The 12,570-nt window shown below is 45.5% G+C and overlaps 1 protein-coding gene and 1 pseudogene across 4 annotated transcripts in view; one reads left to right on the top strand and one right to left on the bottom strand.

The window, feature by feature from the left end:
• Positions 1 to 1,571, top strand: part of ASRGL1 (asparaginase and isoaspartyl peptidase 1) — a 51,866-nt gene extending 50,295 nt beyond the window's left edge. For all 3 annotated transcript variants that reach the window (XM_085862481.1, XM_085862480.1, XM_085862482.1), the window contains one exon: positions 1,011 to 1,571. In XM_085862481.1, the coding sequence (XP_085718607.1) occupies positions 1,011 to 1,219 (209 nt within the window). In that variant the 3' untranslated portion in view covers positions 1,220 to 1,571. The remainder of the gene's footprint in view (positions 1 to 1,010) is intronic.
• LOC147009542 (uncharacterized) overlaps positions 1 to 12,570 on the bottom strand; it is an 85,271-nt pseudogene that overhangs the window by 64,058 nt on the left and 8,643 nt on the right. The gene's annotated exons all lie outside the window — the stretch shown is intronic.

Here is a 12,570-nt window from a genome sequence, read left to right as displayed (position 1 = left end):
CAAAGCAGCGAGTGAATCATGTCTATGGAGCCTGTAGGCCTTCGCTCCAGTACAAAATAAGACCTTAAGAAAGAAAGACACAGATTACAAGTTCTAATAAAATGACTTACATCAAGATGAATCAATTTAATTAATATCTAGTAATTAGAAAAACACATGCAGTGATTAACTGAAACAACAATTCTGATCAATGCCCATATTCAAGCACATTGATTATAAAAACTACTAAAAAAGGAAGTCCACTTCTACACAACTGAAACCCAAATCCTATCCAGGTTCCTTCTAATGACTCTGTCTTTGTTCTTTGCTTATCAGGGTTGTTTTAATGACTCCAATGGTCTTTCATTTGATTATTGTGTTGTTACTTATCATGGCTGTGTTTCAGGCTCTACTATGGACTATTGGATCACTGTGGGTGGGGGAGTGGAGTGTGGGGGGGGGGGGTGGGGTACCAGAACCACAACTCCAGTTTGACATTGTCAAGCTTGGAATTTGGAATTTACCCAGGATGCTGGTGCAAAAGACATTGCAGTGTGGGAAAGCTAGAGTGAGATGATCTCACCATCGGTGTGTTGGTCTGGTGGTAATTGGGTATTATAACCATGGTGTAAGTAAATCCTTGACCGTTGGGAATTGGTGCCAAACCTCACTATGGGGTCTTCAAACCCACGATACCCAGGGTTGCTCGGCCCCGTAGTCCTGAATAAACGGGAAACCTATAACAGCAACATGTTCTCGTTAGAGTTTTCTGTACGCAGAAAACTGAAGCAAAGATCTTTTCGGCTCTCCAGGAGGATGGCGTGTAGTCTTTGTCGACGGTCAGTCGCTAAACTGGTGATCAAGCGGACGTCGAATTTCACCCTGCAGTCCACCATTACAATATTCACCTCCTATATCCATTTATAGTACTTCTGCAGGTCTGGCTCATTGTGACAACCATTCACAATGTACTATATCACCACATGACTGTACCATGAAGTATTTCACTTTTTGTTCTAAATGTCTTCCAGGAAAAAAGCCACTTGAGGCAGCCAAACTAGCTCTGCAGCATTTGGTGCGTCGGACTGGAGACACAGCCGGCCTGATTGCATTGGCCCCCAATGGGGAGTGGACCGCCCACTGTGTGTCGGAACACATGTCTTGGGCTGGTGCTACACAAGGACGGCGATACCATGGTTTAAAACGTGGAGAAAAGCACATGCAGGAGGTCGATGAGTAATTGTAATAAGACATGTCAACTTTTCTGTATTTGTCATTAAATTAATAAATCGAATTCATAAATTATTTTCCAAATCAAAACGACTTTTCATTGAAAAATAAAAAAGACGTTTCTTGGATCATTGTGTATCCAGTTCTGAGAACGCTTTGAAATCATTCTTAGGAATAGTCTCATTTGGAATAGTCTGGAAATTGGTTGCTAACGTGTTAATCGGTTTGTAAAACCAATCGATCATAAGTGATTGGTCATTTCTTGCATTGGTCAACTTGCAAAAAGAGGAAACAAGTCTTTGACGTTTCTTATTTATTGATTTGCAAACCAATCAACTGATGAATAAAGTCACAGAATTACACGTGTGCTGTCAATGTTTGTTCATTCCTCACCCTACAACTCCCTTCATCACTAATAAATAAATAAATATCGAATATCACCTTGGTGATATTCCTGGACCTGCCTCACTGTTCTCCTACCCACTCCTCCCTCTCCTCTCCCAACTCCCTCGTGAACTTCAGTCATTCGTAAAGATTGGGTTTGTATCATAGACTATGAATATACTGATGGATTGAGTTAATGGGGCGTGGATGAAGTACAAACATCAAAGTACAAAACATGAAGTACAACAAAACAAGATGAAGTACAAAACATGAAGTACATGAAGTACAAAGAGCCTGGTGTTGGCGCAGTGGTTAGGGCAGCGGCTTGGGATCCAAAAGGTCCTGAGTTCAAGCCCCGTTGGGCCACTGAATTAATACACCAGGGGGTTGACTCAGCCTGTCATCCTTCCGAGGTCGGCGAAATGAGTACCAGTATACTGGGCCGGTGTATACCCCGGTTAAAATAGGTGTACCATACCCCTGTGGCGTAAGAGGCGACCAGGGTTGCGTCAGGAAGGGCATCCAGTGTAAAACATGTGCCAAATCACTATGCGGATCATACGGATGATCCGCTGTGGCGACCCCTAACGGGAGCAGCCGAAAGAAGAAGAAGGATGAAGTACAAACATCAGTGGTGGATTGAGGGGCATAGGGGCAATGTTCTCTCGTGATGCCCTGATGTTGCAGCAGAGAACAGTTGCGAACCGAGCAACCTTCCTCCTTCCTGAATAAACGGGAAACACGTCAACCAATTTATTTTTAATTTTTATGCAAGGCTACTACATTGATTCCGGGCCAAGCTAGACTCAGCTAAAAGAACAATGAAAATAGAGATTACAGGATGCAAGGGGTAATTTTGGAGAGTGTCAAACAGGAGAAGGATCTGGGGGTGGTAATAGATATGGGAGGTAAGCAGGCAGCACAGTGCCAGGCAGCTATAGGTAAAACAAATAGGGTTTTAGGTTGTATTCGGAGGGGGATCAATTATAAATCAGAAGAGGTGATGTTAACATTGTACAGAAATTTAGTGAGGGCCATATCTAGAGTATTGTGTGCAGTTTTGGTCACCACATCTTAGGAAGGACATAGCTGCCATGGAGAGGGTTCAGTACAGGGCTTCTAGATTGATTCCGGGCCTTTGCTAGACTCAGCTATGTGGAGCAGCTGAAGGAGACAGGGCTTTATTCACGAGAAAGGAGGTGGTTACGAGGAGATATGATAGAGATGTTTTAGATGATGAAAGGTAGAGATAAAATAAGTGAAGATGATTAGCAAATTAAACAGTGATAGGACCAGGGGCCTTAACCTGAGAGGAAAGAAGAGGAGAGTTAAGATGGCAGCAAGGCAGGGGACTTTTACTCAGAGAGTAGTGAATGCATGGAATGGTCTCCCTGGAAAGGTAGTGGCAGCAGAAACAGTAGATAAGTTTAAATTAGAATTATATCGGTACCTGGAAGTTATGGAGATAGAGGGGTATGGGGATGTTGATATGACTTTTAGGTCGTTTGAGTATTGATGGGTGATTGTGTGCATGTGTGTGGAATGCTGTTGGTGGGTTGCTCATCAAGGGGTGTTGTGTGGTTGATGTTTTTTTTTTTTACCAAACCCATGCCCCCTCCCCTGGGGGGGGGGGAGGAGGGGGGAACTACAAAAAAGCACAATTTAAATTTAATTTTTTTTTGCATTTTCTTATTTTGATCTTGTGTTGATAAATTGGTGTGGTGTTGTGGTGCAGGCATGATGGGCTGAATGGCCTCCACCTGTCTAATTTCCTTGTGTCTCCTTGTGTCTTTCCCCGCATTGGTTCCATGATTAATGTCTGGCCGAAGTTGATGAACCACCGAGACATTTAATTATGCCACAGTACAGGCGTCACAAAGTAGTCGGCGCCAAACCAGGGCTGTGTTCAGTTACAAAGAAACTAGCCCGTGTTTGCCAACCCTTTCATTATTACCTCCGCCACCGAAGGTGAAGGAGGTTATGTTTTCACCCCTCTCCGTCTGTTTGCTTGTGTGCAGGATATCTAAAAAAAGCTGTGGACGGATTCGGACGAAACTTGGTGGACACGTTGGGTGTGTGGCAAAAACGAATTGATTCAATTTTGGTGAAGATCCCGAATCCGGATCTGGATACGAGAATTATTTAATTATTAAAGTGATTCTTCACCATTTAGAGATAGGGCCAAAAATGACTGAGTACTGAATAGCCAACCATAGCATGATATCTCAAAAATGTATTGGTCTGATATGTTCTCGTGGATCAGGCATTAAGTGGCAGAGGTATGCGCTCTACCGAGTACCCTTCGAGTGAAGGGTGTGTTTCGTTACCAAGTTTCTTGTAGAATGTGGAGTGTTTGCCAAGTGGCTTAAGCACTCAAGGAAGCACTCCATTCGAAACCGCTAAGGAACGAACGGCTGCTTGGTAACTGAACACACCCCTAGTGTTTGTGGAGGCGTGGAGTGCAGGCATGCTGGGCCGAATAGCCCCCCTCCTGCACCAAAGTGCCTTGTTATTACTTGTTTGGATTAAAAATGGAGACCTCGAATTTGGTTTGTCCTTGGCAATATTCAGACTTTGTTCAAATGGTCTTGTGGAGGTTGAAATTGAATTACCCTCTTTCTTTTCTTATCATAAATAATTGAGATTTGAACAGTGAGCACAGCTTTGAAATCAGGTCCTGTTTGGCCCTCACAAAATATATTTGGATGGTGCATAGGTACCAAGCCCTCTCAACGTTGTACTGGTTGTCTTCAAACGATCATCTATCTATAACTATCCTAATAAAAGGGTGTGTCAGTGTGTCTTCAAAACTCTAAAACCTAACAGCGTGAAACTTTGCATGCATACCAAGGAAGTGCAGGAGTGAAAATTGGGTGTTTGGGTTAATTAAAACACACCTTTTGAAAAGAATTAACGTCATTATTAATTATATCATCCATAAGGCAATCCTCGGCCACCTCGCTCTCTGGGTCTAAAGGCGTTTCCTGGGTAACCTCGCTGGGGTCTGAAGCCGCCATGTTTTTTGGCCTGCTCAACCATGCCTTGACTTGGAACAGGCCGCAGCGATTTCTTAACGATAAAGTTGTTGTTTTCACTTTCCTCACTCATATTATTCAATGCCTGTTGCTCATAGCGATGACTCTCTGGGTACATTGCAATGCTTTTAAAGATCCGGAGACGTCAGCGTTCGTGACTTGACATTTCGGGTGTCTCCGGGGGGTGTATGTTTAACGTGTAGCTCATCGCGTGCCAAACTCGCCGTTTCTTAACAACCGTTTTGTTGAAGTGCTCAAGCCACTTGGCGAGCGCTCTCCAAGCTGCTTGGTTGTTCGTTTTGGTAAAAGTATCCGTGCTGTCAGGGGAACATCGATTGGACAGACTACGTTTCCACCTGTGTTGGGCCCTGCGGTGCTGTGCGGTTGGTGCCTCGGGAGGTGTCTCATCCGCTGAAAATGTGCAATTTTATTTTTACAGGTTATCGGTTTTTTAACCTTTTGTGTGATCTCCTAATATAATCCACCCCAAACTTTGACATCGATACAGATATAACAATATGTATGTGAAGTTTCCCCTTGATCTGTGCAGCCGTTCTGGAGAAGAAGATTTAAAAAAATTTATCAATTTTCAATCCAAGATGGCTGACGAACCATGTGACCTATGACATCATAAATTTACATTCTGCCTCCAATCCTCCAGTGGAATACATGTATGAAGTTTCGTGTTTGTGGTGTATTGGGCCTGCGGGGGCAGGGCGTGATGCGGGGAGCGTGGTGGAGGCGTGGAGAAGTGGTTTTGGAGTGGTCACGACGACCGAGAGATGGACACGTGATGTGATTCATGGGTTGCTGTTCGTTGCGTATTTGATTTTCATTGCTCGAGTGATGCAATTTAACCTTGTTAAAATAAATGCCGACAGTTCGTGTGTGAGCATAATATGTTTGGCTGGGATCAATCGATGGGATGTTCGATATGACCGATGTGATATGAAGTCCTTGGGGGCGATCGTGGCAAATAAAGAGGTCTTTCTGGTCTCCAGCTGCGAGGGCCGTCCACAGTTCGCTACCCTGTCATGTGTGGGGATTATATTGGGAGAACGCGCTGTACGAAAAGGGGAGTTTGCATCTGCGCAGACGATGTTCTTGTTGCTTTATGGCATGACTGGATGTGATGTGTGGTTTTGTATGGGATTGCTGGGACTGCAGCCGACTAATTGCCGGTTCGACTCGCGTGTGGGTCTCAGAGATCGGCTCGGAGCCGAGGCTGGTTCGCTGTTCAGCGTTACCCCCACTCCTGGGTTCGCCAAGGTCAGACGGGTTTGGCGCCGGGCGGCACAAACCTCTGTACTCGCCAAGGTCGGCTGCGCTGGCGCCACGGGGTCCAGACAACGAGCTTCCGGGCTCGGAATGTTTATCTGATTCGGGTCTGTCTGGGGGAGATGTGCCGCCTTGTCGGCCGGGGGCGTTTGATGGTGCCGGGGGAGGTTCGCTCGGGAGGTCGTCGCGACCTCGCCGGAGGGCGTGTAAGCATGAGCCGCCTGGGGGCGCTTCTGCTGCGAAGTTATGCTGTGCTTCCCGCCTTGCTTCTTGATATCTGTAACGCGGTCAGGGTTTTTGTGGGTTCGTCGTGCAACTCAGTCTTCGGAACCTGTCCGTTGCAGTTCAACTCGCTCGCATCGACACGTTATATGGTGTGATGTGCCTGTGCTGTTTGGTTATTGTCGTTTTTGTGCCTCTCTGCTTTTATATCATGGTATTCTGTGCCGATTATGCTTATTATTATGATGGTCATTTTATAATCATAGTTTTAGGAGGGAGGAGTGTGGTGTATTGGGCCTGCGGGGGGGCAGGGCGTGATGCGGGGAGCGTGGTGGAGGCGTGGAGGAGTGGTTTTGGAGTGGTCACGTGCTTGCACGGGATATAGGAGTGCGCGCCGCCTGAGGCGTTCTGGTGTAGCCGTTGTAGCCATTGTGGTCTGTGGAGCCTGTAGGTCGTGTGGCTGTAGAGTGCATCGAGTATGTAATAAAGTGGAGTTACGGGCATCGTACGCTCACACTCTCGCTCGTGGCAATAAAGCAGGGTTGTGCTATCCCCTGGCTCGTGTCTGCCTTGGCGCACCTCTACCACGACATTACAGTGTTAATCGGATGAGGTGTTTTTCTATCCAAGATGGCCGCCAAACCATGTGACTTGTGACGTCATAATTTTTTACTATGTATGCAGATATGATGGAAGGTGATAGTTGCAAATTTTTGCTTCGTTAGGTTATGTGATTCCAGAGAAAACATTATTTAATATTTTTCTTGAATCCAACATGGCTGCCAAACCATGTGACCTATCAATAAGAAAATATCAAAAGGTACCAGTTCACGACTTGCTTGATATGTGTACCAAATTTCGTAAATATATCTTGAGGGGATTTGTAGTTAAGCTCCGGAAACGAAATGTGACGGACGGAACCCATTTCTATATCCCTCGCCAACTTCGTTGGTTGGCGGGGGATAAAAACAATAAGGTCCATCCGACCACATGTTTGCCATGATCGAGCAGTGAAGGCAGAGAACAGAGATTGACATTTTGTGTTCTGTGCCTTGATATATTTTTCAATTGAATTTTGTTAATTTCCCTCTTGAAATTCCTCTTTCAAAGAACTCTGTTTAAAGGTAAATCTTTGTGTTTGTCGTTTTTATGTATTTTATGTGTGTCGAGGCGTCGATCACTCTTCAGCAATGCATGAAGACGTCCATGCACTTGAGAGAAAATCGTTTATTATTTATCAATTCATGCGGCCGCACGGAGAGCAGCAAACACCAGGAACCCCAATTAGCAATTGAGGTAACCCGGAGAGTGCTCTGCTCTATCTGTTGAGCTACTCTCTTATATACGGTTCTATCTTGGACAAATGCTTATCTCACAATTGTCCTTTCTTTCAACCTGACCAGCTGCCTTTAGCAACTGGCTTATGTTCTTCAACAACCATGAATCAAGTAAGATAACAAGGAAGCAAAGTTACTCCCTAATGCTGCTAACAGCATTCTTGTGGATTACTCAAGACTGACCCTATCATTATCTCTACACATGGCATTCCAATGTTCCTTTGTGAACAGCAAGCAGGAATATATTTTAATTAACTGCAGGTGAGTGAATTGAGTTGGGAGAATCAAAGCTTTAACAAAGGTACGAATCCTAACATGTGTACGTGTATAAACTATTACCATAACGGGTGTGTGTGTGTGTGTGTGTGTGTGTGTGTGTGTGTGTGTGTGTGTGTGTGTGTGTGTGTGTGTGTGTGTGTGTGTGTGTGTGTGTGTGTGTGTGTGTGTGTGTGTGTGTGTGTTTGGTATGTACATATGTGGGTTTCAGAATGTGGAATGGAGTCCTCCCAGGGCGGGCTCAAAGTATCCACCTTCATTTCACGGACCAAGGGGTCACGAGTCATGGACCAATATGTGATGTTTTCTGTTCTCAAAGTTTCGTGCCGAGGGCTCTTTTCAGGCTCGTTACTGAGCCCAGGACGGTTTCCACGTTCAACTGGAGTTTGTTTGTAGTAATATTCCCAGGGATGGTTTTCAATGTCTCTGTGAGGTTCTTCTTTTTTATTCACATGAGGTTCTTCATCATCACTGGTACAACTTTGGCATTCTTCAGCTTCCAGGATCTTTTCACTTCATTCTTGAGGTCTTGGTATTTGGTCATTATCTTGATTTCTGCACCGTTAGTTCAAAATCGCTGGTATTAACACCTCAATTAGCAATGCCTTCTTCTCTATTTTTTTGTCCCTAAGTATGATATCTGGTTGCAATGATTTGTTTTCAATGTTCATGCCTGATGGGATCACAAGGTCGTACATGAGCGGTACCTCAATGTTTACAGTAATTGCTTTTGGTTCATTTTCCCACAAAATTTCTGGAACTGGAATATCAAAGTTTTTGCAGATGTGCCATCAGATTACTTTACAAACTCTGTTGTGTTGTTGTGTATACAGCTGTTCTGACACGTTTTTAAATTTTATTTTGTGTTCGGTCATTAAGTGTCACAAATCATTATCTTTGCTAACCCAACTTCCACCCCTCAGCTGTCTTCTTTTTATTTTTTCCCCTCCTCTCCCCCACCCTTTTCTCTCACTCTGTCCCCTCCTCGCTCCCCCTCCCCATAAAATGCAGCACTCCCCTCCCACACCTCTGTCGCTTTCTCGCTGTCTGTATCTGTATCTATATCTCTATATCTCTATATCTCTATATCTCTATATCTCTATATCTCTATATCTCTATATCTCTATATCTCTATATCTCTATATCTCTATATCTCTATATCTCTATATCTCTATATCTCTCTATCTCTCTATCTCTATCTCTATCTCTATCTCTATCTCTATCTCTATCTCTATCTCTATCTCTATCTCTATCTCTATCTCTATCTCTATCTCTATCTCTCTCTCTCTCTCTCTCTCTCTCTCTCTCTCTACACACTCCCTCCCACAGTGAATAGCAACATTTGTTGAGGTGTCGCTCTCCCCGCTAGCGCTTCCCTCTACATCCTCACTGCCTCCCCTCCCCCCTCTTACCCTACACCTGCCTCCTCCCTCTTTCTCCCCCTCCTCCCCTCCTCCCTCTTTCTCCCTTCCCCCTCCCTCTTTCTCCCTTCCCCCTCCCTCTTTCTCCCCCTCCCTCTTTTTCCCCCCTCCCTCTTTCTCCCCCTCCCTCTTTCTCTCCCCTCCCTCTTTCTCTCCCCCTCCCTCTTTCCCCCTCCCTCTTTCTCCCCCTCCCTCTCTCCCCTCCCTCTTTCTCCCCCTCCCTCTTTCTCCTCCTCCTACCTCTTTCTCCTCCTCCTCTCTCTTTCTCCTCCTCCTCCCTCTTTCTCCTCCTCCTCTCTCTTTCTCCTCCTCCTCCCTCTTTCTCCTCCTCCTCCCTCTTTCTCCCCCTCCCTCTTTCTCCCCCTCCCTCTTTCTCCCCCTCCCTCTTTCTCCCCTCCCTCTTTCTCCCCTCTCCCTCTTTCTCCCCTCCTCCCTCTTTCTCCCCCTCCTCCCTCTTTCTCCCCCTCCTCCCTCTTTCTCCCCCTCCCTCTTTCTCCCCCCTCCCTCTTTCTCCCCACCTTCTCCCCCTCCCTCTTTCTCCCCTCCCTCTTTCTCCCCCCTTCCTCTTTCTCCCCCTCTCTTTCTCCCGCCTCCCTCTTTCTCCCCTCTCCCTCTTTCTCCCCCTCCCTCTTTCTCCCCCCTTCCTCTTTCTCCCCCTCCCTCTTTCTCCCCGCCTTCTCCCCCTCCCTCTTTCTCCCCTCCCTCCCTTTCTCCCCCTCCCTCTTTCTATCCTCTTCCTCTTTCTCCCCCTCTCTTTCTCCCGCCTCCCTCTTTCTCCCCCTCCCTCTTTCTCCCCCTCCCTCTTTCTCCCCCCTTCCTCTTTCTCTCCCTCCCTCTTTCTCCCCCTTCCTCTTTCTCCCGCCTCTCTTTCTCCCCCCTCCCTCTTTCTCCCCGCCTTCTCCCCCTCCCTCTTTCTCCCCTCCCTCTTTCTCCCCCTTCCTCTTTCTCCCCCTCCCTCTTTCTCCCCCTTCCTCTTTCTCCCCCTCTTTCTCCATCTTTCTCCCCCCTCCCTCTTTCTCCCCCCTCCCTCTTTCTCCCCCCTCCCACTGTATTGTCCCCATCGCTGATGGGTTGTATTTGCCAGTAATTAATATTTGTCATCCTGGTTTTTTTTTTCCTCTTTTTCCAATGAAATCACACATCAGTAAAGGCCATTCAGCCCATCGTGCCTGCAACACATCAACACCACACGAATTTAGCAACACAAAATCCAAGGAAGAAAATGCTAATTTATTTATTTATTTTTAATTAAGTGTTTTTGTGTTGTTTTTTTTTTTGTTTGTTTTTTAAATTTAAGTTTTTGTATTTTTTTTTCTTCCCCTGAGGAGAGGGGGCATGGGCTTGGTTAAAAAACACACATCAACCACACAACACCCCTTGGCGAGAACCCACCAACAGCACTCCGTACACATGCACACAATCACCCATCAATGCTCAAGCTCCCTAAAAGTCCCATCAACATCCCCACACCCCTCTATCTCCATAACTTCGAGGTACCTATCTAATTATAATTTAAACTTACCTACTGTTTCTGCTGCTACTACCTTTCCAGGGAGACCATTCCATGCATTAACTACTCTCAGTGAAAGTCCCCTACCTTACTACCGTCTTCACTCTTCTCTTCTTTACTCTCAAGCTATGGCCCCTGGTCCTATCACTGTCTACTCTGAATAATTAATCTTCACTTATTTTATCTCTACTTTTCATTTTCTTAAACATCTCCATCAAACCTCCTCGTAACCGCCTCCTTTCTAGTGTACAAAGCCCTGTCTCCTTCAACCGCTCCTCATAGCTGAGTCTAGCTCGGCCTGGAATCAATCTCGTAGCCCTGTGCTGAACCCTCTCTCTGGCATCTTTGTCCTTCCGAAGTTGTGGTGACCAAAACTGCACACAATATTCTACATGTGGCCCTCACTAAATTCCTGTACAATGTTAACACCACCTCTTTTGATTTATAAATGATCCCCCTCCTTATACAGCCAAAAACACCGTTTGCTTTACCTATAGCTGCCTGGCACTGTGCTGACTGTTTACCTCCCATATCTATGACCACCCCCAGATCCTTCTCCTGTGTGACATGCTCCAAAATTACCCCTTGCATCCTGTAATCTCTTTTCATTGTTCTTTCCCATCCCCAACACCTTACACTTGCTCAGGTTAAATTACATCTGACGATCTTTTGCCCAATCTACACAAGTATCAATACTTTCCTGAATCTGATCACCACCTCCTCTGCTATACATATCATCTCCAAGTTTTGTGTCATCTACAAATTTGGAAAGCCTCCTCTTCACCCCATTATCCAAATCATTGATGTAAAGAATGGATAATAATGGTCCGAGTACTGATCTTACATCCTCCCAGCAAGATATCCTCCCACTCACAGCCACTCTTTGCTTCCTACCACAAAGCCAGTTTGCAATCCAATTAGCTACCTGACCAACCACTCCACAAGCCCTCACCTTGGATAACAACCTCCGATGTGATACCTTATCAAATGCCTTCTTAAAGTCTAGATATACTATGTCCACTGCCTTTCCCTCATCCACCCAATCAGACACTGCTTCGTAGAACTCTAAAAGATTTGTGAGACAGGAACTACAATTGGTAAACCCATTCTAACTACCTTTAATTAGTTTGTATTTATTTAAATGGTTCCTCAACTGGTCCCTAATTAATGTCTCCAACACCTTCCCCACAACTGAAGTCAAACTAACAGGTCTATAGTTTCCCAATTCTTCTCTGGATCCTTTCTTAAATAATGGTGTTACATTTACTACTCTCCAATCCTCCGGTACCTGTCCTGACTCCAGGGAACTATTGAAAATATTCGTTAACATCTCGCTTACCTGCTCAGCAACTTCCATCGATATTCTCAGGTGCATATTATCTGGACCCGGAGCCTTATCTTCTCTTAGATTACCTCGCTGTTCCTTTACTTCCTCCACTCCAACCTGGATCTTCTGTAAAAGCCCTTCCTCACTTCCTTGATAAATACTCTCAGCTATTGGTAATTTTCCTGACTGTTCTTGTGTAAAAGTTGAAGAAAAATACCAGTTTAATAAGCTTGCCATCTCACTTTCATCACTGACCACTCTCCTGGTGCTATTCCCCAATGGGCCCACACTGCTCTTAACCTGTTCTTTTCCCCTGATATACTTAAATAAAACCTTGCTATTATGTTTAATATTCTTAGCCATGTCCTTCTCATACTCGATTTTGGCTTGCCGAGTTATTGTCTTAACTTGCCTCTGTTTACTCCGAGAGTGATGTTGTGGGCCGGGGTTCGGTGGCGATAAATGACCGCAAGGTGGAGCAGGAGTGGTCTCCCACCGAACACCCGGAATTTAGGTCGTGACTCTCAGACAACTCCGAAAGGTCACAGGTCCCTTAGCGGACTGTGGTCGC

Source organism: Eptatretus burgeri, chromosome 17 (assembly GCF_056783735.1).
Source record: "Eptatretus burgeri isolate ZD-2024b chromosome 17, Ebu_testis_v1, whole genome shotgun sequence".
In the NCBI taxonomy this organism is placed as follows: domain Eukaryota; kingdom Metazoa; phylum Chordata; class Myxini; order Myxiniformes; family Myxinidae; genus Eptatretus; species Eptatretus burgeri.
Note: the sequence above shows the minus strand (reverse complement) of the source record. Positions and strands in the feature narration are given on the sequence as shown.